At 43.8% G+C, this 26,123-nt stretch overlaps 1 protein-coding gene across 17 annotated transcripts in view; it reads left to right on the top strand.

The window, feature by feature from the left end:
• The window catches only part of DGKG (diacylglycerol kinase gamma), a 219,183-nt gene that overhangs the window by 168,550 nt on the left and 24,510 nt on the right, over positions 1–26,123 (top strand). For 16 of the 17 annotated variants that reach the window (XM_058295504.2, XM_071214670.1, XM_023583192.3 and 13 more), the window contains 3 exons: positions 1,258–1,435; positions 23,135–23,255; positions 25,624–25,684. In XM_058295504.2, the coding sequence (XP_058151487.1) occupies positions 1,258–1,435; positions 23,135–23,255; positions 25,624–25,684 (360 nt within the window). Of the gene's footprint in view, positions 1–484; positions 603–1,257; positions 1,436–23,134; positions 23,256–25,623; positions 25,685–26,123 lie in introns of those variants that run through there. The other variant, XR_002793276.3, reaches the window with a different exon arrangement.

Here is a 26,123-nt window from a genome sequence, read left to right as displayed (position 1 = left end):
TGGTAATGGTGATTTTAATCACATCTCTCGCCCATAACCCCAAGGAGAAGGAAGGATGGTCGTTATATGTGACTTCAGAAGGGAGATCAGGACCAATGGGTGGAAGGAAGAGAAAGAGAGAATGTGGGTCGGCATAAAGAGAACTTCCAGATGACTTTGCAATGAAGAGATGAGCCCACAGTTATGGAGAAGTACACATTATTCCCATTTTTTAGCTAGGGCAAAACGTTGTGGAGATAAGATACCATAAATTATGAGCTTTTAAAAAAACAGGTAGTAAGCCTAGATGAATGGCAACAAGCCCCACCGTTCTATTTTTCCTGTTGGGATGTTTTGGAAGCATAGATTTATAGGTACCCTTCAAGGACAGTAGATTTTTGTTGCATGCTTTTGGTGTTTCCTGCCTCTCAATGAGCAAGAAAAAGAACATGGACTTTGTAATCAAATTCCAGAAGTCTGAATCCCTGCTCTGTTACTTTCTCAGTGGTGTATCTTGGATAATTTAGCTTACCTCTCTGGATCCAGCTTTTTCTTCTGTAAAATGAAGTAAACAATCTGAGGAATAAGGATCACAGCTAATATATTTCATGCTGCATTCATTGGTAAGCATCATGCCAAAGTGGGCTGACTTTATAGATACTTGAGACAAGCAAATTCAAGCCTCTGGCCTTTTGTATCTTGTGGGGGATGCGGGTGGTGGAGATTGAATAAAGAAACTGCTACTTCAGCAAGCAAGCACATATGCCAAAATTGCACTTATTATACTGATAGGGGAGACAAACAAATCCTGACAGCTTTCCATCTTTAAAAGTCTTGTACTTCTCACAGAAGGGATAAAATTAGAGGGGTAAAATGAAAAATTTCTATCGTTGGTTGAGAATATACTATGTGTGCTAAGTGTCCCACCAAATCTTCACAATGATTCAGAAGGGACAGAATTGATGATAATAAGGTTAGACCGGAGGACAGTTTTGCAATTGTCTTGTGCTGTGTTCCTAAAGCACTTCTGGACCTCTGGATGACCCCTGAGCCTTGCGCTGTCTTCTCCAGAGCCAGCCGGTACTGGATCTCATCTTACCACAGTGGTCAAAATGAGAGGCCTGAGTAACTTTGCCCAAGATTCAGCTTCTGTTGGAGGCAAGCGTGTGCCTGGGGGCCTGTCATGTCCCTTATGAGAACCCCTCACTGTACCTACAGCACCTTAGGTTGGAATATGTGGAGGACACTAACAAATGGCCTTTTCTCTCTGCCCCACAGTGCGACGGGGTTGGGGTGGACCTGAACAACATCTTCCTTGAAGGCATTGCCATTCTCAACATTCCCAGCATGTATGGAGGCACCAACCTCTGGGGGGAAACCAAGAAGAACCGGGCTGTGATCCGGGAAAGCAGGAAGGTCGTCACTGACCCCAAGGAACTGAAACTCTGCATCCAAGGTAAGGCTGGCACCAAGGGTGACTGCTGTAGGTCAGTACCCCAGCGAGAAGGGCACTCAAGTGGGTCTGTTAGCAAATTGTATCAGGGTCTACAAGCAGGCTTTATAAGGCCCTACAGCTGACAAGAACCCATGCCCTGGAGATATACTGACTCATCATCCCTGATGTTCCAAAGTTTACAACCTAATTGAGAGCACAAAATTAACAATAAGGGAGCCCTAAATGTGAGTCAGCAGTCAAGCTGTGGGACTTCAGGAGGTTAGGGATCAAATGATGCTCCTGTCAAGGTTACGAATGTCCTCCGAGTAACTAAATCCAATAGTCAATTCTCAGCCCTCATCTTGCTTTGCCTGTCAGCAGCATTTGACGCAGTTGATCACTCCCTCTTCCTTAAAGCACTTCATTCGCTTGGCTTCTAAACTTCCACGCTTTCTTGATTTTCTGCCTGCCTCACTGGCCTCATCTTCTCAGTCTCTTTTGCCATTTCCTCATCTTCTCTCTGACCTCTTGATACCAGAAGGTTCCCAGAGCCCTTGACCCTCTTCTCTTTTCTGTCTGTGCTCAGTCCCTTGATGACCTCATCCAGTCATGAGGTTTTATTTAAATACCATATGTGTGCCGATGATGCCTAAACATGCCTGCAGCCTCCCCCTGTGCTCCAGGCTTATGTGTTCAACAGCCTGTGCAGTGTTCTCCTAGTGTGTTTAATGGACATTAAGCTCAGCATGTCCAAATCTGAACTCTTGATGTCCCTTGTCCAAACCTTCTCCACCCACAGCCTTCTCTATCTCACTTGGTACCAGTTGCTCAAGCCAAAACACTTGGCACTATTCTTTTTTCTTTTTTTTAACTTCATATTTTTTAATAGTTACCTATGTATTTTCTTAAATGGGTGGCAATGGACTTTTTTTGGGGGGGGTGGGGAATTACTGGGTCCAGGGATTGAAACTGGGGCCTTGTATGTGGTATGGCAGTGCTCAACCACTTGAGCTACACTAGCTCCATTGGCACCATTCTTGACTCCTCTTTTTATCTCACATCTCACACACAGTCCTTCAGAAATTTGTTGGCTCAACCTTAAAATAATATCCAGGATCCAAACACTTCTCATCACCTGCATTCCTACCACCTTGGTCCAAGTCACTATCATCTGTCCCCCAATCACTGCAAATCCTCCTAACTAGATTCTCTGCTTCTATCCTTGTCCTGTACAGACTCTTCTCACCACCATTTACGGGGTACTCTTGTAAAAGCATGTCTGTTTATATCACTCTTCTGCTCAAAATCCTACAGTGGTTCAGAGTAAAATCAAAGATCTTACCAAAACCTACAGAGCCCTATTCGCTCTGCCCTCGCTTTACCTCCAAGACCTCATCTTCTCCTACTCTCCCCTTTATTCACTCTTTCTCGGCCACTCTGGCTCCTTTAACACAACAGGCTGCTTCCATGAATGGAGTATATCGAATGCTTGGAACACCTGGGTCATGTGCCTTTGAGACCATCCTCTGGGCCTTCCCCTTCTAACTCAACAGGGTACAGAACAGAGCTTTCTGAGAGTTCCCTTAAAACTACCTTCACCCTGGGGAGTGGACGTGGCTCAAGCGGCTGAGCACCTGCTTCCCACATGGGAGGTCCCTGACTGGGTTCCTGGTACCTTCTAAAAATAAAAACAAACAACAAGCAAACAAGGGAACCAACTCAGGGGAGCCAGTGTGACTTAGTGGTTGAACACTGGCTTCCCACATATGAGGTCCCAGGTTCAATCCCTGGCCCTGTTACCTAAAAAAAAAAAAAACTGCCTTCACCCCCAATCCCTATTCCCACTAGTGAACCAAATGGGAACGCAGTCAAAGCTCCTGGCTTTGATGAATGGCCCTGCTGTTCCTGAGAAGATCTCAAATGGGACTGGTGAGCTGGAATGGAGAAGCTTGTGTGGCGGCATGGGCAAGGGCATCATACCAGGAGGTTGGAGACCTAGGTTTTAGTCCAAGTGCTACCACTAAGTTACTTCTTGGCACCTCAGTCATACTCTGATGTAAAACCAGTGTCTTATCTAAAAGTTTTGATAACTGGATAGATGGACTCAACTAGAACATTGGTTCTTAAATGGGCCCTCTTGTTAAAAACACAGATTCCTAGGCCTCAGCCCAGATCTACCTCATCAGTCTCTGGGTTGTTTCCCGGGAATCTAAATTTTTAATGAGTTCTCCAGGTGATTCTGATGGGCTGCCAAGTTTGAGAATCACAGACATAGACAAAGGTCCAAAGCCTCTTCCAAGCCTAGCATTCTGTGACTCTGGGTCTATGTTCTTTAATGTCCCAGCTGTTAGTGCTAAGGTTGGACATATAATCCCACCGTTGAAAGGAGACAAAATTTGGCTGACTCTTGAAGGGAGGGGTTACTTGTTTCAGACCCAGCAATTAGACAATCAGATTGTTATATTCCAGGGCAAGGTCATCAAGAAGCATCATTACCACACCTCCCCTAAGAGAGGACTCAGGAATTTTTTTTTCTTTTTTTCTTTTAACTTTTTTTTAAATTGAAGTATATCATTCTTACATGAACATCCATAAACAGTAAGAGTACAGTATAAGTTGTGTGAGCTTACAAAACAAACATGCATATCGTCATACAGGGCTCTCGTACATTATCCAACCACCAACACCTTGCATTGTTGTGAAACAATTGTTACCAACTATGAAAGAACATCATCAAACTATTACTACTAACTATAGCACATATCTTGTATTTGGTGTATCTTTCCCCAATCCACCCAGTTATTGATAGCCTGTATTAGTATTATATTCTTGTTGTGGTTTATGAGAGAATGTTCTCGTATTTGTTCTGTTAAATATAGTCCATCTTCTACCGCAGAAGTCATTGTGTTATACAGTCCCATGCTTTGAACAGTCCATTCAAAGTATACACTCAGTAGCTCTCATATTCATCAGAGTTGTGCTATCATCATCTCAGTCAATTTTAGAATGTCTTCATTACTCCAAAAGGAAAAAATCCCATATCACCTTATACCCCCTATTATTGTCTCTTAGAATTGATATATCTTCTTTGCCATAGCTGCAAAAATATTACAATATTTAACTATAATCCACAAATTACAAAATATTACAATATTTAACTATAATCCATAAATTACATTAATTGTAATTTTCCCATGTATCACCATGTACTTAACAATTTGTAAAGGAAGAACATCCTTATACTATTAACCACGATCTTCATCCACCACCAAAATCCCTGTGTTATACATTCCCTACGTTATTTCTAGCTTCCTTTCAATTGAAATGTTACATCCACAGACTACCTCTTTTAGCCACAATCACAATTATAAATCAGCAGTGTTATTATACTCACTATAATATATAACCTTCAACTCTATTCATTTCCACACATTTATAATAAACCTTATCAAAAAATTCTACATACATTAAGCATCAGCTCCCATTCTCAACCCACATTCAATTTCCTAGTAACCTATAAACTAGAGTTTACCTCTGTGAGTTTATTCATCATTTTAGTTCATATTAATGAGATCATACAATATTTGTCCTTTTGTATCTGACTTATTTCAATCAACATAACAGGGCTCAGGATTTTTTATTTCTCTTTTGCCATCTTCATTTCCACAGACAAGTTTTCAATTTGTGTAAATTATTAAACTCGATAATGTGTTCCTCTTTCCTCCCTTGTCAGGAGAAATTTGCATGGGATTGTGGGTGCTAGCAAAGGATGGGGAAAGCATTGAGGTTGTAGAAAGTTCCTGCAAACTTTCCCACCGAAGTGTTCCTGCACCAACCCCCATCCAGCTTCCTGCCTGGTCAGAACAGAGAATGATATCAGCAGGGCAGAGTCCTTCCCCTCCCCACCTCGGGGCTTGGGGAGCTCCTGCTGAGGTCATGTCCTGGTTAGTTAGTATTCAAGGAAAACCTTCACGTTCCCCTAAATGTCTATTTATCTCCCTTTTCTTCAAGCAAGAGTGATTGGCCCAGAGTAAAGTGCAGATAGCTCTTGACTATCATGCACAGGAAGCTTCTTCATCAAATCCCCCTTTCTCACCCCCAGAATGTGCTTTCAGAGCTAAAAATGAGGCTACTTCCTTTTCTTTAGACAAGAACATGATTTGATTGGATCAGAGGCCTAGGAGGGGGCCCCAGCTTGGGAAATTTGCAGAGGCAGCACTAAGCTTTCTTCTTGAAAGGGCTATGATCTGATGTAAGTTGGATTGGTTAATGGGAAAAGCTAAACAGGCAACTTATTTTAGTGGAAAACCATTGGCCTGGGAGTCAGGAGACCCGGTTCCAGTCCAAATTCTGCCTCTCACTAGTTATGTGACCTTGGGCAAATCCTTTCACCCTCTTACATCCCAGTTTTCCTTCTTTGTAAACTAGGCAGGTCTGACCATCATATTTTGAGGTTCCTTTAGGCTCTACAAAAGTAAGGCATAGGCAGGTTTGAGTCTACAAGAGCTCCTTGAACAGAATTTTATAGCAAGTTTCTTCCTTCTTTCATTGTGTTGTCTCCCAGGATTTTAAAGCTTGACTGAGGAGGCTCTTGCCATAGGCTCTTCATTTGCTAAGATTCTTGACTTGTTGGAAGTTTCATTGGGCTTGGAGAAGAAGGAGAATTCAGGAAAGAGTAGTGGGAGGGAAGGGGTTTACCACAGGAAGTGCAAAAGGAAATGACAATGGAAGGGGCTACTATCAAATCTCTCTCATCACAGATTAGTCTTTCTCCTGGAAAAAACAGTCCAGGTAAGAAGCTAATTCAAGATTAGCAAGGAATGAGTTCTGAATAAACATTGGCTGGTGAGACAGTAGTAAGGAGTACTGGGAAAAGCACCAGGCTTGCAGTCAAGAGGCCTGGGTTTAAATTTAAGCTTTATACTTTCTATTTTTATAAACCTTGTGAAGGTCCCAGTATCCCTAAGCCTTAGCTTCCTCATCTGTAAAATGGGCTTAGTATGTCTAGCCAGTTATGAAGATGACAGATGTGAGATTTCCTGGCACATAGTATAAATTTAGGATGTGCACAAACTTTTAAAAATTCCCCTCATCTTTAATCCTAGTTTTCTGGAGCATGACAGTTGAATTCCTGACCTTAAAATTCTTGCCTTTAACATTACTATCTACCTGCACTATCACTAAGAAAGAGCAGTGCTTCTGTCAAACGCCAGGCCAGCCTTGATGCCAGCATACTGAATTTATACCACCAGTTGCTTCTATAGCTACAGTCTCCTTTTTCAGCCCTTTTTAGGGTCTAAAGATGGAGGTTGGGTGTTATTCATCTTTGTATTCCCAGTGCCTGGTCCAGAGTATTCCTCAAAAAGAAATGTTGTTGAATGAATGAGAAGTACATGAGCATTGGTTCTTTCTTTAGTTTTTATGAAACAATAACAATCATGACAAATAGTCTCTTGTATTTATATTTCATTTTGACTTGCAAATAATTTTGCATATATTAATTTAAGGCAATCCCAAGCAGAAACTGATGAGCAAGGTTTCTCCCCCCTCCCACCATTCTCATATCTCTATTCACAGTTGGGGGAAAAGGCCTGAGAAGAGGCAGGACTTACATAGTTTATGTCGAGTGGTGGCATCAGAACTGAGACTCAAGCCCATGATTCCTAGCCTAGGCCCGGGTGCCTGTTGTCCAACTTGAAGATATTTTGAGGGGACCTACTGTGTATATCACACAAACCAGACACTTCAAACACCCAGTCCAAGGAATGGCTCCACATTTTACCTGTTGAAATTCTGCTCCTTCTGCGAGCCCACCTTAAGAGCCATCTCCTTCCTGAAGTCTTCAGTGGTGTCTGCCCTCTGAATTCCTAAATCACATGATTTTCCTTCTATCTCAATGATACACTGTTTTGGGTTACCTTATGTCATAGGCATCTATTGCCTCCTCATATCTTTCCCCTGCCAGTACTTGGAAAACAGAGGGCATGTCATCTTCATCTTTGTGACCCTTCAAATCCTGACACCCTGCCTGGCTCACATATGTTCTCCAGAAATGCTTGTTGGAGGGGGAGAGAGAGGGGAAGGAATCTTGCCTCCATTCTTACAGCACGGTGTGATGGAGCTAGGCACTTAGAGAGAAAAAGTCTTAGGATTATATGTATCTGTGAGGCTGAAAATCTAGCATCATGAAATGATGAGAAAGTAATGTGATAAGATGTGCCCAGTCATCCTCAAATGAGTAATTCAAATAGAGCATAGGAGAGTTGGTGTAAAGCAGGGGTTCTTAGCCTTTTTTGTTCCATGGACCCCTTTGCGTCAGGTGAAAACCACGGACCCCATACTAAGGCCACACTATATTGTGTGTTATTTAATAAATATTACACCTGCACCAACATGTCCCCACAAGAATAATGTCTTTTTGAATTTCAATTCAATTCAAGCTTGTTAAGCACTCCTGGTGTAGAGTAAGGAACTAAACCGTGAACTAGAATTTGGAAGACCCAGGCCTCACCACCACCAGCCATGTGATGTTGGACAAGTCACCCACCGAACCTCTTCAAGCCTCTGTTTCAACATCTACAAATTGGAGATAATTGCAGTCTCTCTCCCTCAGCATTGTGTTTAGGGTTAGACGAGATCATCCACATAGAGCAGAGTGCCTAGAAAATGGCAAGCACTTGGTCAATACTAGAATTATTGTTAGGCAATAAGTGGAAGGTGTTTAGTATAGAAGAAGGAGGCCAAATTTAGAATTTCATTCTTTTTGACTTCTACTTCAGGGATTTCCTCTAGCTTATCTTTAAGTCACCTGGTGGATCTAACAACCTGTAATCGCAAGGTTATTTACTTAGAGTGTGCTTAAGCGTGTTTGGCTATTACTGCCAGGGTGGTGGTTACATCTGAGCTGGCTGTCCAATGATGCAAGGTGAGGGTTAAAGTGTCTCAATAAATCCAGGTGAAGTGCTGAGGATATGGCACATGTCCCCGTGAGACTGGAGAGGGAAGCTCTGGGAAGCTCCACTATTTCTCTCTGGCCCCAGCCCTAGATATGAATGCGGAGACTTTCTACACATATTCTCAGACTCTTCACTGGGCCCTCCACCTGCCCCAACCCAGCCTTCCTAACCTGCTGAGTCCTTACTATTTTTATCTCCCAAGACATAGACCAGAGGCCTTGAGGCTGCGTTACCCACACCCGACCTCTCTGGTTTTATGACATTAAAGCAACATTCTTCTCAGTGCCTCTTCATCCCATTTGAACTACAAATGGGGTGTTCTAACAAGGTTCTAAGAAAATAGGGCAAAACCTCCCCAGACTTTCATTAGATTATATTTTTTGCAATTCTTGGCCAACAGAGGTGGGGACACAAACATGACTGGTAGAGGAAAGACATTGAATCATTTTCCCAGCAGTGCGGACAGATTTTCTGTCATGTATTCAACACATACTTACAAAGCACCTACCATGTGCCTGGCACCAAAGTACAGTGGTGAGCTATGGGGAAGTGGGGGACCAGGCTTCAATGAAATAATCACACAGATATGCAGATAACTTAGAACTGTGGTAAGAGTTAAGAAGGAGAGTCACATGGCTTCCCAGGACCCCAGAAAAGCCAGCCAGTCAGTTGTGTTGGTACCCGAACCAACCGAGTAGAACTAAGACACTCTTCAGGCAAAGAGCATGAAGTCATCAAATCTGCCCTCCCTGATGCTAAGGCTTTGCTTGGGAAGGGGAAAACCCTCCAGTTTCAAAATCAGTGACTCCAATACTCTGGAGGCACATTGTGGTTTGATCTGCCCATGCATTGCGCCTGTGAGGATTTTCACCAGTGTATGGACTTTCCATGAATCCCAAAGCAAAGCAGCAGGACACCCTCCAGCCATCTCTAGGATTCTCTCTCCCAGTTGAGGAACTAGATCCCAGCTGAGAAACCAAAATTTTATGAACACAAGAGTGCATTGTTTCTTGTGGCTTTCTTTCCACTTACATGAAGCCCTGACAGAAAGACCTGGTAAGTTCAGGAGCTGTCCAGGGTTACAAACTCCAAATTGTCCCAGTCAGTACAGATATGACCAGAAAGAGTCTTACTGCTTATCAGGGTTGGGATGGAGGGCTCTCTGGCCAACATCTGTCCTGTGGGCTGAGATAGAGAGACCAATGTACTTGGTGGGGGGGGGGGGGGGGGAGGGGGGACACGAGGACTGGGACTCTCCTCAGCTATAGGAAGTGAGCATGGCAGCCTATGTGGCATTCCTGTTGAACATCTGCAGCCCTACAGAGAGACTTTGCTTTGCTTTGCTTTTCACAGGAAATCACAGGTCTGTCATGCAGTTCTTCAAGCTGCCCACATTGGAATCAACATGCCCCAAACTAGTCATTATCTTCCCCTGTCTCCGCACATCCTCCCTCTTCTAAAACCCACTCCCGGCCACCATCACTGCCGCTTTCCCTGCCTTGTTAAGAACTTCACCTGTTGGCCAAGCTACAGACTCAGATTCGTGCATTCCCCCTCACAGTTGCCCGTGAGACTCTCCTGTAATTTATTTATGTGGCATCTCTCCAGCCAGACCAAGTTCCTCCGGGGAGCATGGCGTGTTATAGTCCCTTCTACATCCCTGTGCCTGTCGCTGAGACTTTGAAAGGGTTTATTAGTATGGGATGGCCAAAAGCACCCAAAACCAGGGGAGTGATGGATTAGCAAACTGTATTTGAGTCAGTCTCTCAGCAAAATGGGATTTGCGTGTGTGCTGCAATGTTCCAGCATCAGCCTGTACAGAATCCCAGGAGGTCTGCCTCCCGGCCTCACTCTTCCCTTCTCTCAACCCCATTTCTATTCCCAGAAGACCCTCCCTAGGCAGTAGCCGAGGTCTGTTTCCACACACCTCTCATGTCGTCTGGCAGTGATTGCCTTGCTGGGATTGGCTGGGGCAGGCCAGGTATTTTTATGCAGCTTCCAAATGAAAGGCACACAATGTGGTTCTCAGGTGCCTGTTTCTATAGAAGCTACGATGTTTTCTATCAAGTATTGAAATCCCAGAATTAAGTCTCTCAGAAATTAAACATCACTTTGTCTTCTAGATAAGGAGACTGAGAACCTGCAGAGTAAAGAAATTGACCCATTACCTGCCCAGGACTGAAATCTCCATCTTTTCGCTCAGACAGACCAGTCCTCAGTCCCCTAGAGCAGGGGTTGGCAAACTTTTTCTGTAAAGGGGCAGACAGTAACTATTTCAGGCTTTGTGAACTATATGTATATGGTCTCTGATGCAGTCACTCAACCCTGCCCGCATAGTGCGAAAGTAGCCAAAGACAATACCTAACAGAATGGCCATGACTATGTTCCAGTAAGACATTATTTGCAAAAATGAGCAGCGGGCCGGATTTGGCCTTCAAGCCAGGCTTTGCTGACCCCTGCGCTAGAGTCTCATGTGGTCCACGACCCAGCAGCCCTGGCACTGCCTGAGAGTATGCTAGAAATGCAGACTCTCAAGCCCCATGCCAGATCTGTGGAATCAGAATCTGCTTGTTAACAGGATTCCCTAGTTAGAGAAAGCACTGTACTGGTGGAGCCAGTCAATCCCCTCAAGAATGCCAAGAAGACATATTACCAAACTGAGGCACAAGAAGGTTAACTGACATATACAAGGTCACACTAATCGGTAGGCTGGGCCTAGAACCCACGCCCTAGTATTCCAAGCTTAGAATTCTTTCCACACACATTACAATACTCTCCCTTTGCCATTTGTAGCCGGTCCTGACCAACTCAAATTCACTGGAAATTCAAGTGAAGTAACCATTCTCTCTTCCTCAGCTGAAACCTCAATCAAGAGGACTCTCAGACTTCAGTTATATCTCCCCCATTTCCCCCACTACCTCTTCCAAGACCAGGGAGGGGCTGCGAGGAGGATGTGTGCTTCAGGAGGCTGCTCAGCATCTGCAGAGGAGAACTTGCTCACACAGGTTCAAGCTGGAGTCAGTCCAGCTTAATTCCCGCCTCAGGAGTTTTGCTGCTCAAAATAGAACCGCAGAGCCAAGGAACCTTTCCGTTTTTTCACAGACAGAAGAAACGTGTACACTATGCTCTTTGGCAGAACTTTACATCTTAGATTTTTTCCTTCTTCTTTTTGTCCCATCGTGGTCCCAAGCAAGTTGCTCTTCCCTTGTAGCATCTCTTAAGCCATTTCATATTGGGGCCCACCTGAGACGCAAGGCATGGCAAAATTCCATGCTGGCCACATGCTCTGCACACCCTGAACACAGCTGTTCTTCTTGGTCTATTTCTAATTCGTATAAGAAATGTTTCATCTCAATCAATCAACAAGCATGTATTGGGCTATTATTTATTAGGGATCTGCTTATGGGCCATGCCTGTTGCATTTTTAATTATTTAATCCATTTTATGACTGAGTATACTGAGGCTCAGTGGGGTTAAGTCACCGGCTCTAGATCACACAGAAAAAACACATTAGAGTGTGGATTCAAACCTGCCTTCAAGTACCTAGTATGATCCAGGTGCTGTAGAGGATGAGAACAAGAGTATGATGTTGTCCCAGCCCTCATGTGGTATAAATCTAGTTAGGAAGAGAAATATATGTAAAGCAATCGTGTTAATACTGGAATAATAGGCAAGTATCAGTGTGGAAGTAACAATGAGTATCACAGGAGTGTGGATGCTAGAAAAGGAGGGGCTCTTCTTCAGAATTGATCCCCAGTTGTCCAGTATTGTGCCATGCACCTAGGAGATGGTCAATAAATATTGGATGTATGTATGTACATGTGAGTGAATGAATGGAGAGATTGATAGAGGAAGGAAGGAAGGGAGGGAGGGAGGAAGGAAAGAAAGAAAGAAGGAAGAATATGTGCTAGTACTTGGAGCTGGAAAGAATTTGAAAAGGTGGTAAATGAGAGAAGGGGAATATGGGCTGGCACGCTAGCACACAGAAGTAGGTAGTAAAAGGGAAGCCTGGAGCAGTAGAGACCCTTGAGAAATATGTCAAGGAGCGTGTGCACATTTCTTTGAATGATAGGAAGACAGGAAGGTGTTCAAGCCAGATGTGCCAGGATCTGACAGTATTGTACAGTTTGGATTAGAGAAAGGGAAAGGAGCTGGCAACAGGAAGACCAACTAGGAGACTAATGCAGAATGCAGGTTTACAGCTCTAAGGACTTGGATTAGGAGTCAGTGACCCAAATGGAAGAGTAGACAGAGACCAGTGGAAGTTGGGGAGGGGGGGGGAGGAGGACACTGATACATGTGATTCCTTCCTCTCCATAAACCACCCAATGGGATCCCAGATGCTCACACACACACACACATACACACACACACACACACACACACACACACCAGCTCAGTCTCCAAGCCCAAATCCCTCCCCATAACCAGGGCCTTCTGTCTAGTAATTAGGAAACAGTAGGAAAGCTAAAGAATAGGTGCCATAAACAGGCACCTATGTCTCCTTCCACCTCTAGCATGCGGCCAGCACCCTTCTCTTCCCATCTCAGGCCAACTTGTCAACATTTGTTAAGCACCCACTTGAACTTAGCTAGACATAGTTTACATACAACATCTTATTTCAATCCCCCACAGCACCCCCCAAGAGATCATTTATAAATTAGCAACATGAGGGCCAGGGACGTTAACTGACTTGTCCAAGGTCACGCTAATGGATCTGGTACTAGAACCCAAGTCCTAGTATATCCCATACCCCCACTCCCCATTTCTGCCTGGTTCTGATCCAACAACCAGAAAAAGTCCTACATCCCTCTGAATGAGGACTCTCCCCTAGCTTTGCCTTTCTGGATTTGGTGGGTGCCTGCCTGTGTTCCTCTAAGCTGTGATTAGTTTGGTCAGTGCAGCTCTCAATAATTGTACCTTACAAATATCATGCCTAAGAATCAGGTTTGAGGTGAGCTAGAAAAGTTCTCAATTAATTGATTGATTTTATTATTTAGCACTGTACCTAGAATTGAGACTTCCTTAATTCAGCATGTGAAGGCATGCCAGATAATGCACAAAGCAGGATTTTACAGGCAAGCCGAAGAACTCAACATTCCATTTAATAAGATCGTGTGTTGCCGAGAAGTCTTCTCTGAGAGGAATTGAGAAGAGGCTCGAGCCACTCCCAGCTCACTTCCCTACCTTCATATGCCCTATCACTCCAAGGTGTTTTGTCTCTGCCTTGACTCCTTCATCTCAGCTTATTTTTGGAGTCAGACTGACCTTGGTTTGAATTCTAGCTTTACCACATGGCAGCTGTGTGAAATTAGGCAATTTTCTTAGCCTCTCTGAGCCACAGGTTTCTTGTGTTTTGGGATAATAGTTTCTCCCTCACAGAATTGTCACGAAAGATTGAAACCTTTGAAAGCTCTAGGCCTGACCTAGAATCTGTGCTTGGCAATGGTTGTTCTCTGCACGTGCTCATGGGGACACATTCAGGTCACCATTCCCTGCAGCTCCCCCACCTCCCAGGCCTTTGCAGACACTCCTCCCTTGGTTTCTCTCGGAGGCATGATGATGCCGTGCCCTCACTCCAGGGCCATTTCCAGCAGATCCTCTCTCCCTGAAAAATTCCCCACTGTGCAACTCCATAGCACATTGCTGCTCCCTGTTCTGAAGCACCTGGTTCTTTTTGTACATCCGAGCCCTGGCTAAATCCAGAAAATAAAGCCACACAGAAGGGAGGGCTTTCCTGCTTCCCCATGCACACCCCGCCACACAAGTCGGCTTTCAGGAACCAACAACAATGGCTATTGTGAGCCCAGCGCTCACTCTTTCTCTTGCCACAGTGTAGGGTTGCGCTGAATGTTCTGTCTTTGGCACAGTGTGAGGCAAGATGAGAACTGCTGCCAATCTGCTCTTGACCAGGACAATCAGGAAATCCAGCCTACATTTTGGTTTGAAGAGCTCACAAGGGCCTTGCAAATGGACGGCTTCCCCCCTGAGGGGAAACTGAGACCCTAAGGAGGCAAATGACCTGCCCAAGGTCACACTAGACAGAGCCAGAGCAGGGACCAAAATCCCAGCGCCTGCATGCCTGGCAGTGCATTCACCCTCCCACCCCTGCAGCCTCTCTCGCCTCAGAAAGCGGTGGTTCTTGGCTACTGCTTCTTTCTACCCCTTCCTATTTACCTTTTCTGGGTTACATTAATTACCATCTGCAGAAGGCCATGCACTGACCATGTAACAATGACATAACTTCCTGAGGTCATTCCTTTCTAAGAAAACATAAAATCACAACAGCAACTGTTTCTTAAGGGTCTTCTGTGTGCAGCTCCAAGCACGGCACTGGTTGCCATTGCTTCTAAACCTCACGGCAACCCTGTGGGCAGATTATTATGTCTACATTGTCCAGGTAAAGGACAGAGAGAGACATGAAGTGATTTCTCCCAAGGTCATAAATCTGGCAAGTGGCTGAGCAGTAGGATTTGAACCCAAGCCTGTCCAAAACTCTTTCTCTTTGCTTCACAATTTGTTGCAGGGGCCCATTCATTACTTTGGGTTTACAGAATGCCAGGGAAATGCACAAGGGGGCAAGGGGCCCTCTGTCTCTCTCCTTGTGACAGGGTCAGGATCTCTAAGGAAAGCAATGCCCACAAATTATGTTTTAGGAATGAATAAAGATGACTGGGGGCCTGGCGCTTTTAGAGGCTAGGTGGGAACAGGGGGTGGGGTTGGGAGGTTGGATTCTCTTTGGCCAGTTGAGAGCCTTCCTTCCTTAGCAACCCTTACCCCCAAGATTGAGACCCCAAAGCTCCCTCCCCTGCAGGAAATCAGTAAAGAGTCTTTGAGGGTTCTCTCCATTTCTTTCCAGAGAAGAGCTATTTTCATGCCATGCTTCTAAACCAAGCTTTGAAGCTCTCTAACCGGGGGAGTTGTATTTCATCTCCACAGACCAGTCCCAGGGAAGCCCAGACAGCTGATTAGCGCTGGGCTTTGTTGGGCTCCGAGGGCCTGAGCCGCCAAGGGCACGTGTCCCATCTCTATGGAAATTTGGAGGCAGGAGAGGAACGTGCAGTGATACAGGCCACAGCCTTGGTGGCTGAATCTGCAGAGAGGGCTGCCAGCCACCACTTATCTGCCTATTTTGGGGACTGAACCTGGCTGAGCACAGAGCAGAGCTGGGCTCATGGCCTTTCTTTCTTAGGAGAAGAAGAGGGTCTCAAGCACCCCCAGTGTACATCAGCTCTCAACACACTGTGATGAGGGACATTTCTAATGGCTGTTTACAAAGCACGCTTACATCCTTCATCTCCTTTGTCCTCAAGATAATCCAGCAAAGCAGATTTTATTATTGTCCCTGTTTTATAGATGTAAAAGCAGACTGAAAGGATAAATGACACAGCTGTTAAGTTTTTAGCCCCACACTCAAGAATTTAGTGCAGTGTTTCCCAGCATTTTTTTTCTTTGCCTCAGTGACTACATATTTGCCTATCAGAGGCCATTTATTAAGTGGTGATGAATTCCTTTTTGCATTTCTGATTGATCAGACACATACACCTCCCAATAAGAGCTTTCAATCAGCATTAGCTTTCTGTTAGCTAATGAACTGATATGACTTCAGCCCAAAGCAAGGACCCCTGACATCTCAGTTATCCCAGGTAAAGAGACAGCATCCACAGGTTTTATATTTTATTACACAGATACTCTGGGGTATGGGGAAGACTTCCTTGCCACTATGGTGGGATGGTTCAGACACTCTTGAGTGCTTCATCACATAGTCAGGGTTTCAGCACCTCCATTTAGGGTTGCTTGGTTCCCAGTTCTGGTCCATTCCAGCCCTCATTTCTAAACCCTGGTGTGTTGTGATACTGAGAACAGCACGGGCATCCTGTTAGGCTAAAGACGTCACCATGCTTCACCAGGGCATCACAAGAGATGACCCTTCATCATAACACCCCATATTCCCAGAGTTTCCCATGCATCTAAATGGCTGGATTTTCAGCACTGTGAACCAGCAACCAGGGTGAGTAGGAACATGAAAATGACACATGAAGGGAAAGCAGCAAAGACCAGGCTGCACGGTCACCATCTGTTACAGATGGATTATGTGAATTAATTCATGGAAAGTCCAGTACACAGTTCAATCTGGGCAAATAGCTACTGTTATTATTAGTTGTTATCTTTTTCCTTCTTTCAGGCCAGACCTGTCCAGGACTTTGACTCTAAAGCATCTACTTTATTCAGTTTATTTAACAAATATTTATTAGGAACCTTCTATATGCCAAAGGCTAGGCTAGTTGCTAGGGATGCAAAGATAAACAAAACAAGAACATGTCCCTGCCTTCAACTCACGATGGAGTTGGGAAAGTGATCTGTCAGAAACAATTGCCATTGGGTAAGATATGCTATCAGAGCGCAGGAGAAGGAACGAGCACGAGCTTGGTGCGTGGGGGATCCCAAGAGGGTAAACAGGAGTTCTCCAGGCAGAGGAATACTGCTGCAGGAAATGAATGACTTTGCATGCTGGCCGAGGAGCTTGGACATTGTCCCTTGGGCTCGCAGAGCCACTGAAAAATCTGAAGTGGGGGGATTGGGGAAACAGGTCTGATGTGCCCTTTAGGTAAAGTGCTCATCTGTTTGTACGCGTCAGTCAGTTCCCACCCCTCCTCCTAACAGTGGCCTGGACTAAAAAACAAAAACAAAATGGAACTGTTGAGATAAAAGAAGTAGGAAAAAGAACAAAGTCAGGGAAGGAATTAAAGGGGAAAAAACTGACAAGGGGCATATCTGGATTTCCAGCCTCTGCATGGAGGTGTAAAACTATGAGGAACAATGGAGATTTTTTAAAAAATGGTTTAACACAAACATTGAGAGTTCAGGGACTCATACACAGCTAGATGAAGGTAGCTGTTTGGATGGATGATTGGTTGGGAGTTATCAGGGTAAATATGGCAGAAAAAGAAAGTGAAACTAATATCATTTCAGGGCCCACTCTGTGCCAGGCTCGTTCACATACAGTTCTGCCATTTAAATCTCACACCCACACCTTGAGGTCAGTATTATTATTCCTAATTTTCATCTGAGGAAGCTCTAGAATAGATCAAAGCAGTCAGGAAGTAACTTTTCATGTTCCTCACTTCAACTCCTGCACATTATGTTTTGGGCAATTTTGAGAATTTGAGCCTCAGGCTCAAGTTCTCAAACTTGAGCATGCCTCAGAATTTCCCACAGAGTTTATTAGAACTCAGATTGCTGGGCCCCACCCCCAGAGCTTCTGACTCAGTAAGTCTGCCTGGGTGGAGCCCAAGAATTTGCATTTTTAACGAGTTCCCAGGTGGTGCTGTTGCTGCTGGCCTGGGAACACACTTTAAGAAGTACCAATGTGTGGGGATGATCCACCCCATAACCTAGCCCAGCGCCTCCCTCTGTGCTGCCCTTTGTAATCTCCTTGGGGATCTTTAAAAATATATACTGATGTCTGTCTCTCACACCCACACATTCTTAGCGGGTATTGGGTGCAACCTGGGCATCAATATTTTTAAAAGCTTCTCGGGGAATTCTGACATTCAGCAGAGTTTGGAAACCACTGACTTAGCCTCACTTCTCCTTGACTCTAATCTCCATCACCACCCTGCACTTCAGTGGCCACCAGCGGGGCCACAGGTGGAACTTGCCATCAGCCAGAGCTCCTCAGAGCACCTCTTTCCAACCATCTCTCTCCCATTGTCTCAGAATACCTCTTCCTACTTTTCCAACTTTCTTTCTTCCCTTTTTCCTTTTCATTCAGTCCTCCATCTCCTTCCCTATTCAACCAAGACTTACAATCCAGTAATTACTGCAACCAGCTCTTGTCCATAGCCAATAACATCGCTTCCCCCTTGTTCTTTATTCTGCCACATCTATCCAGGAAAGTTTGATGTGGAGTCTCTAAGTCAAGACACAGATGTCCAGGGAGGCTTCTTGAAGTTGATGACACGTGTGTTGAGTTTTGATGGACGAGTAAAAGTGGGTGAGGGAATTTCAGACAAGAACACATCATATGTGAAGGCATAAATGAGGGAAGAAATAGCAGGGTTTACCTGGAAAACCACAGATTGCTTTATATGTCTGGAGCAGGTGCTTAGCCCTACAGTCCAGGAAATAAAGCTTCAGAGGCAGCACCCCGCCGTCAGGAATGGGCCATGGAATCAAGCCAGGGAGTTGGAACATCATCTTTACAACTATGAAGAGCACTTGATAGGTATCTTAAACAACTTTTTAATTATAGCATTAATACATACTTATAGAAAATAGGTAACATTCAGAAAAGGATAAAGAAAAGAATATCAATCACCTTGAATCTAATCACCCAGAATTCACCACTGTTAACATTTTTCTGGAATTTGTCCTTTTTCTATGCATATTCTTACCTAGTTGAAAGCATGCTGTATAAGCAAGTTTATATCCTGCCTTTGCACCTAATATCATAAGAAACATATTTCATGTTATTAAAGTCTTATAAATATTTTAATGGCAGCCTCAAAGCCTATCATAAGGACACCTTGTAATTTATTTAACTATTCTCATTCAGGTAGAAATTGAGGTGGGGATTTACTATTATAAATGACACCACATTGAACTTGTTTGTTTGAACTACTATTCTGTCACTGATTTTTTTGTGATCAATGCCAAGAAGAAAATTATGGATCAAACTGTATGAAAGTTGTGAGACTCTATAGTGATTTGCCAAATTTCTTTCCCAAAAGTTTTCTCTTAGTTCACTCTCTCATCATCAGTGTGGGGAAAAAAATGCACATTCTATTTTCTCTTCTCCAGCACTAAGTGTTACCATTGAAAGATACCACCAAAGGATTTTGGTTTGGGGATGACATGATCAAATAGGCATTTTAAAAATTACATTCTGAAGGCTGACTCTAGTGGGCCAGACTGGAGATGTTATTGTTGTTCTTCCTGCTCCTCCTTCCTGCTCCTCCTTTGCTCCGTGCCCGTCTCTTCATTTTCCCTTCCTTTCTCTTCTTTCTTTCTTTCTTTCCTGTGGAGTGCACATCAAGTGTCTGCTCTACCCAAAGCACTGCAAAAGATTTTGTTACCAAGAATAAATAAGAACAATGCTGAAAGGCCTGGCTCTCTGGCTGTATCAAGTTTGTACCCAGCCCAGAGATCCTCTACCTATAACTTGGCATAAAAAGATTCTCTGGACAGTAATATTCCTCAGGAAAAAGTCGTTTTTATATTTTTCAAGAAAATTGCCAAGTGTGTTATTGCTATATGAATTTCTTTATCCTGTGGCTATCCAGCCCTACATGTTATCAGTCCTGAACCTGGATTCTCCTTCCTCCTTCCCCTTCTAAGCCCAGTAAAGTCCTTTGGCATTCATTCTTTTAAGACATTCCATAAATGTTTTTGATGCCTTTCTTCCCTCCTTGCCCAGTCAGAATCAACCACTCAGGCTTTCTCTTGTTCCTATAGTTCAATCATAGCATTTTCTACACCTAACTGTTTCTCTCTCTTGGCCAAGAGTCCTTCAAAAGTAGAATACTTTGTAACACAGTGTCTGGTGGTTGGCTGTTATTTGATAACAGTTGACTAAATGACTGAAACAGTGGGTGAATTAATTTCTGTTTTATTACAGTATATGGACATTCCATCTTAACTACTAATTAATTAAAAGAATGTAAAGACAATATGGAGATGATATTAATTGCCAAACAACACTCTGAATCATTGGTGCCTACAGTGAAATAGACACCTGGTATACCAGCTGCCCTGATCCTGGATTCTGAGTTCTGAACATCAATTTTTCCATGTACCTAGACACTATCTTGCACCTGTCATTTCACTTCAACTCCAAAATTAATTTGCACCTACAAATGGATTAAGTGATGCCAAAATTCCCTAAAGTGTGCTAAAAAAAAAAAAAAAAAAAAAAAAAAAAATTATAGCTATCACACAAAAGGAAGACCCTGTAGTCCAATAAGTTTGGAAAACTAAGTTACCTAAGTTTCTTTGCCACAACTTCCTGGGAGGCATTCCAGGAAATTCAAGCAAAGATCAGCTAGGCAATGGCAGTGAAGCAAAAGAGCAGTTAAGTCTTGCCTTAGAAGTACACAGGAGACCTCCTTAGCCTCTTTATGCCAGGGAAGATTCAGGATGTAAATTCAAAGGCAGACTGGCAAAAAATGTACCACGATCCTAGCCTCTTCCTCTACATTCATCTCCTCAGTCCCACATTTGGGTCAGCCCCTGCCCCACCCCACCCCACCCCCCACTCATCTCCCTTGCCAATGAGATCATCCCTCATTACTTCTCTTCCAGAGTCAAGAAGCAAGGTAATGTGTGGGAAGTGATAGCTGCAAGGTAATGTGTGGGAAGTGATAACAACTTTAGAGTTAAAGCCATTCAACAGGAAAATTCGTTAAAAGACCAAGGCATGGTAAAAGCTGAAACACTTGAGTCTATAAAGTTCCCTACTTCTTAGAACATTTTGTTACCAGGGAATGTTTCAAGGAGGGAAAACATTGAACTATCAGAGCTCTGTCAGATACCAAAGCCTGGAACAAAAAAGCAACATTTTACAAGACATCTGTCTTTCTGTCACTAGAGAAACTATGCTTCCTTTTTCTCTTCTTCTTTCCAACTCGGGCATAATTCCCAACACCAACCTCCTCACCCCTAAATACACTCTACACATTTTCTCTCTTCCCTTCCTTTCCCCTTTCCTTTCCCTTCCTCCTCCTCTTCTCTTCCCCTCCATTCCCCTTTCCTTCTTTCCCTTTCTGCTCTTCTTTCTCCTTTCCTCCTCCTCCTCCTCCTCTTCCTCCTTCTTCTCCCCCCCCCTCACCTCCCCACCCCACATGGTTTCACAGACACTGATAGAATGACACAGTAGGATAAGCTTATCCAATGATTATTCAACTATCTTTGGTAAGAAGGGAACTAATTAAGTGACTAGGGGTTTAGACATTCATCTTTTGGATCCAAACTCCTTCAGAGAGCCTGGAGCATTCTCCTAAACTAACATTACCCCACCATTCTTGTTCTGAATCCAGTGTGAGTTGGAAAGTTTGAGACAGTTACCATTCCACAGATGTGAAAAAAGTAGTACTGAAGAAGGAAAATGGGAGTGTCAATGGGTGGACAGGGAAAACCTATGCACCTGTCACAGAAAAACTCATACAATTGTATATCTGTTGGCAGCTGGTGTCCATCAATGATCATCAGTAGGTTAGACTGCAGTGACATTGACACATTTTTGGTCAGCCAATTCTTTGTTTAACTGTCTTCATTAGAAATATATCCTTCAAGACAGTGTTTTTTAAACAATAGCTAGTATTCTAAATAAAGTAGTAAAGACAAACCCATATATCCCTTTGCCAATTTTAACAAACACTATTATGTTATACCAGGAGGCACTGTAGAAGACAGAAACCACCTGTTAAATAAACAAAAGCATTAACATAGACACAATCTTCTAATTTGTTGATATTAGTAGAATGTTAGATAGCCACAACTTATGAGATAGGTACCTTTCCCTTGATAAAAAAAGAAATGGAAGCTTTTAAAGAATGTCCATCTTTATTTTGCTTCTGGGTTATATAAATAAAAGTTGTGTTGTAAAAGTGAATCTTGGGGGAAGTGACTGTGGCTGAATAGGTTGGGCTCCCATCTACCATATGGGAGGCCCTGGGTTCACATCCCAAGGCCTCCTTGTGAAGGCAGGCTCGCCCGCAAGCGCCACGGAGAGCCAACTCAGCAAGGTGACCCAACAGAAAGGGAGACAAGTGAAAACACAGACGAGCGTGCAGCGAATGGACACAGAGCAGACAACAAGCAAGCCGCAAGGCAAGGGGGAATAAAAATAAAATACAGACACACAGAAGAATGCACAGTGAAAGGACACAGAGAGCAGACAGCATGCAAGCCCAAGGAGGGGGAATAAAATTTTTAAAAAAAATTTTTTTAAGTGAGTCTTGGGCCTGATATCCAACCATAATCCTGCCATTACTTTTACAAGAAATGAGCAGCCACAATCCAAGTCTTGGGAACTCTGAAAAAAGGACCCTTCTCAGGTTTTGAATCAGAACTAACTGCCACTGTGGGAGGCCACTGGTCCTGTATGACTCTCTGAGCCTGAAACTCATAGTTTCTGTCCGTCTTTTTCTACTGTGGACTCAGAATAACCTGGTGGAGGTAAAATATTCTTTTCTTTGGCTCAGATTAGGCACCTGGTGTCCTGAACGAGGTCACTGATTTCCTCAAGGATGTCCAAGGAGGTTAGCTCACCAGTGTTAGCTCACCACAAGCCAGATTTGAGGTAAATTACCCATGTCATCATCAGTGGGGCCAAGATGTTATTCAGACATTCAGAGAAGAGGGACTTGATCCAGCTATGGATAATGATCTTCATCAACATTCCTTCCTATTCTAATCCCAAGCCAGTTTGTCTTTAGCTGCACTGGGGAGGGAGATGTATGAAAACTATTTCAGAAATAACTAGTTCATCATATATATTATTCTACATTTGAAGAGGTTTCTTAATATGTCATCCTAAACATTAGTGTTCTGAATCAAACCCTTTTTTCACTAGAACTGGACTTCTGTTCATGAAAGGTGTATTTATTGACCTTTGGGAAAATGCTCTATACAAAGAAAATATTAAAAACTTGTTTGGTGGGAGATGAAGGGTTGGCCATCCAAAGACCAGGCATTCTAGCCAAAATCAGCATGAGGAACAAAGAAATGTAAATGCACCGTTTTTACCTGTCTTGCTCTGCAGACCTCGGTGACCAGCTCCTTGAAGTGGTGGGGCTAGAGGGAGCTATGGAGATGGGGCAGATCTACACTGGCCTGAAGAGTGCGGGCAGGAGGCTGGCTCAGTGCTCCTCTGTCATTGTCAGGTATGTGTCCTCATTACCCAGTAGCCTGTGAGGCCCCAACTCCCTTATCACACTTCCAGACAACAACTAAGAGGCCATCTTTGGATTTCAGGTCAGAATGAGTGGGGGGTGGGAACCTGATAACATTTATAAAAAATAACTTTGCCAAACATATCCCGAACCAGGTGCAATGCAACCATCAGAACATCAAAGATATGGTCCCTCACAACCAGTTTGCTGTTCCCTTAAAATGAACTATTTTAAGAAGAGTATAAGATTATGATGTCCAGAGAACCAGGGGTGCAACTTCTTGCCTTTTTTATCTCTAGAAATTTAAATATTAGAGGTATACTAAAGAGCACACTCTGACAAAACCAGGAGTCTCTGTTCTTGCATATTAACTTGGAAAAATGCTATCTCTTAAATGCCTTTTTAAAGCACAACCATAAACATCAGCAAACCTGTCACATTTGGCTAGGAGGATGCCCAACGACTCAGGGTATGGAGTGCATAGGTCAGCCATTGCAAGCTCCTGGAAGAGATAGGTTTAACGTAGGGGATTCTCTGGCTTCGGTTGTCTCTATTTAAGCAATGCAACTAGACACATTTTTGTCCCAGATCCTTCCCTATCTGATTATTACAGAAATCTTTATCCCTTTCCTTTTTCCATTCTATTTTTACAAATCAAATCGACTAGTGTGTTTGTGGATATTCTAGAGAGGACCATAGTGTACAGGATTTCCCAAACCTATTTGACCACAGAACTCTTTTCTCCCAGATTCTTTTGGGCAATTGTCCTCAGAGCACATTTGCAGAAATTCTGCTCTGAGCACTATGCTGCATCACTCAGAAAGGTCCCCAGAGTTGGTTCCCTGAATTGCTTAGCTGCAGGTCAAACCCATTTACCCCTTGTCTTCATTTCCTCTGTCTTCTGTTTTTTCTATTACTCCCCAAAGCTTTGCTTCCCTTTCTTTTTGAGCTTTTGTGTTGTTTTCCAGATTAATCCCTGTAGCTTCTTCCCTGTTCATTCTCCCTGAAGCATATCCCGAGTAGGTCCAGTTTGTTAGCACATGTAAGCCAGACTTATGAAGACCACAGGGAACATCACATCCTCATCCAATCCCTGAGGAATCAAAAAGGCCATGTGTAATGGGGAGGGGTCTTCATATTCAGTAGCTCTAGTTCCACAAAGAAACAGAGGCGGCAAATATGGAGCCCCCTGTCCCTGGGACTTCTCAGAAGCTCTCCTCACCCCAAGAAATAAATACTACTCTCCCCTCTTGTTATGTTTTTGTTAGTTTTATAATAATAAATTTACTCAGGGTCAATCAGAGGACCATCTACATCAAAAAAAATAGCTTGCTTCCCTCATTTTATAATGTAAAAAAATAGCAGATGTTGGCAAGTGATTGTACCTCAGTTGTTGAGCACCTGCTTTGCCGCATATACCAAGTCCCAAGTTCAGTCGCCCGTACCTCCTGGAAAACAAACAAACAAACAAAACCAGCAGATATCAAACCTAGGTGAGGGCATCTTGTTCAGTGGTTTGTACCTGTTCCCAGCTCACCCAGACCAGAGGCCTCTGAAAGGACCTGCCTTTTCTCTTAAAGCAATACTGAATGAAATTCACAGCTCTTCCACAGAAGGACATCAGAAAGCTGCTTCTCTCCCTTCTTAAGAAGTCCATATGCCAGAGATGCCTTGCACCAAGCAAGAAAGCCAATACTTTCTGCTTTCCTCCTACTCACAGGACAGTATTTCCCAGCTAAAGCAAGTCCACAGTCCATGCAACCCCAGAGCATACAGTTGTTCAAGAGGTAAAAGAAGTGATGGTTAAAATTGTGTACAAGGCAAGACACACTCAGACCTGAGCTGTATCTTGTATAGGTTGGAGACGTTACCTCACTGACATGATGTAACCTCTCATTCAACATAGAAACTAGACCCTTTCCCATTTCATAACCCCAGTAGTGAAATGTTTGGCATCAACTGTAGGCCCTCTGGCTAATTGTTTGACTAAGGGTCTGTTCAGCAATGGTACTGCCATTCTTGTTAGCTACCAATTCTCAGTCTTCTGTGGATTTCACACCTCATCCAGGGCAGTGTTTCTCAAAATGTGGCCTGAGGACAAAGGCATCAGAATGATCGATACTGCTTATTAAAATACAGATTCCGGGGCCTGGGCCTGGGCCTGGCCCCAGATCTGCTGGGTCGGGATCCCTAGAGTGAGCTCAGAAATCTACTTTTACCAAGCTCCTCGGGAGAGTCTTAGAGAACAACTCATAGGTGTGCAGATAAGGTCTTCCATTTCTGTTTTCCTTGGTGGGAACACCTGAGTCTCCAGATTCAGGGAGCTTACTGTGTTCTCTTTTGGTTTTGGGGGTTCCAGGACGAACAAGCTGCTGCCGATGCAAGTAGATGGAGAGCCCTGGATGCAGCCACCTTGCACGGTGAGTTTGCCGATCTTTAAAATGAGAGTGAGAAGCTTTATATTTAGCCCTTTTTAAGCACTGACTTAATATAAAATCACTGAATCTCAGAGTTGCAGGGGCCTTGGGAGACCACTTCGTGCAGCCTCTCTTCCACCTTATTCATCCATCCATTCATTTACCCACCAAACTTGTATTGAATATCTGCTGGGTGCCAGGCACTAGTTACATAACTGAATGAAATGCAATCCATCTCCAAGAAACTGAGAATTCTAGTTGGCGAATTCTGATACTTCATCCACATTATCTTTGACAGCCTCAGTTTGAATCATTTCGGTTGCAGGGAATGCACCACCTCAAATGGAAGACTGTTCTGCTGATGAACAAGTCTAGTTGTTAGAAGGTGCTTCTTTATGTAGAAGCCAAATCTGCACACTCACCCAGAGATTCCACCCAGTCG

Source organism: Dasypus novemcinctus, chromosome 4 (genome assembly GCF_030445035.2).
Source record: "Dasypus novemcinctus isolate mDasNov1 chromosome 4, mDasNov1.1.hap2, whole genome shotgun sequence".
NCBI lineage: Eukaryota > Metazoa > Chordata > Mammalia > Cingulata > Dasypodidae > Dasypus > Dasypus novemcinctus.
This window is presented reverse-complemented; position numbering and strand designations above follow the sequence as displayed.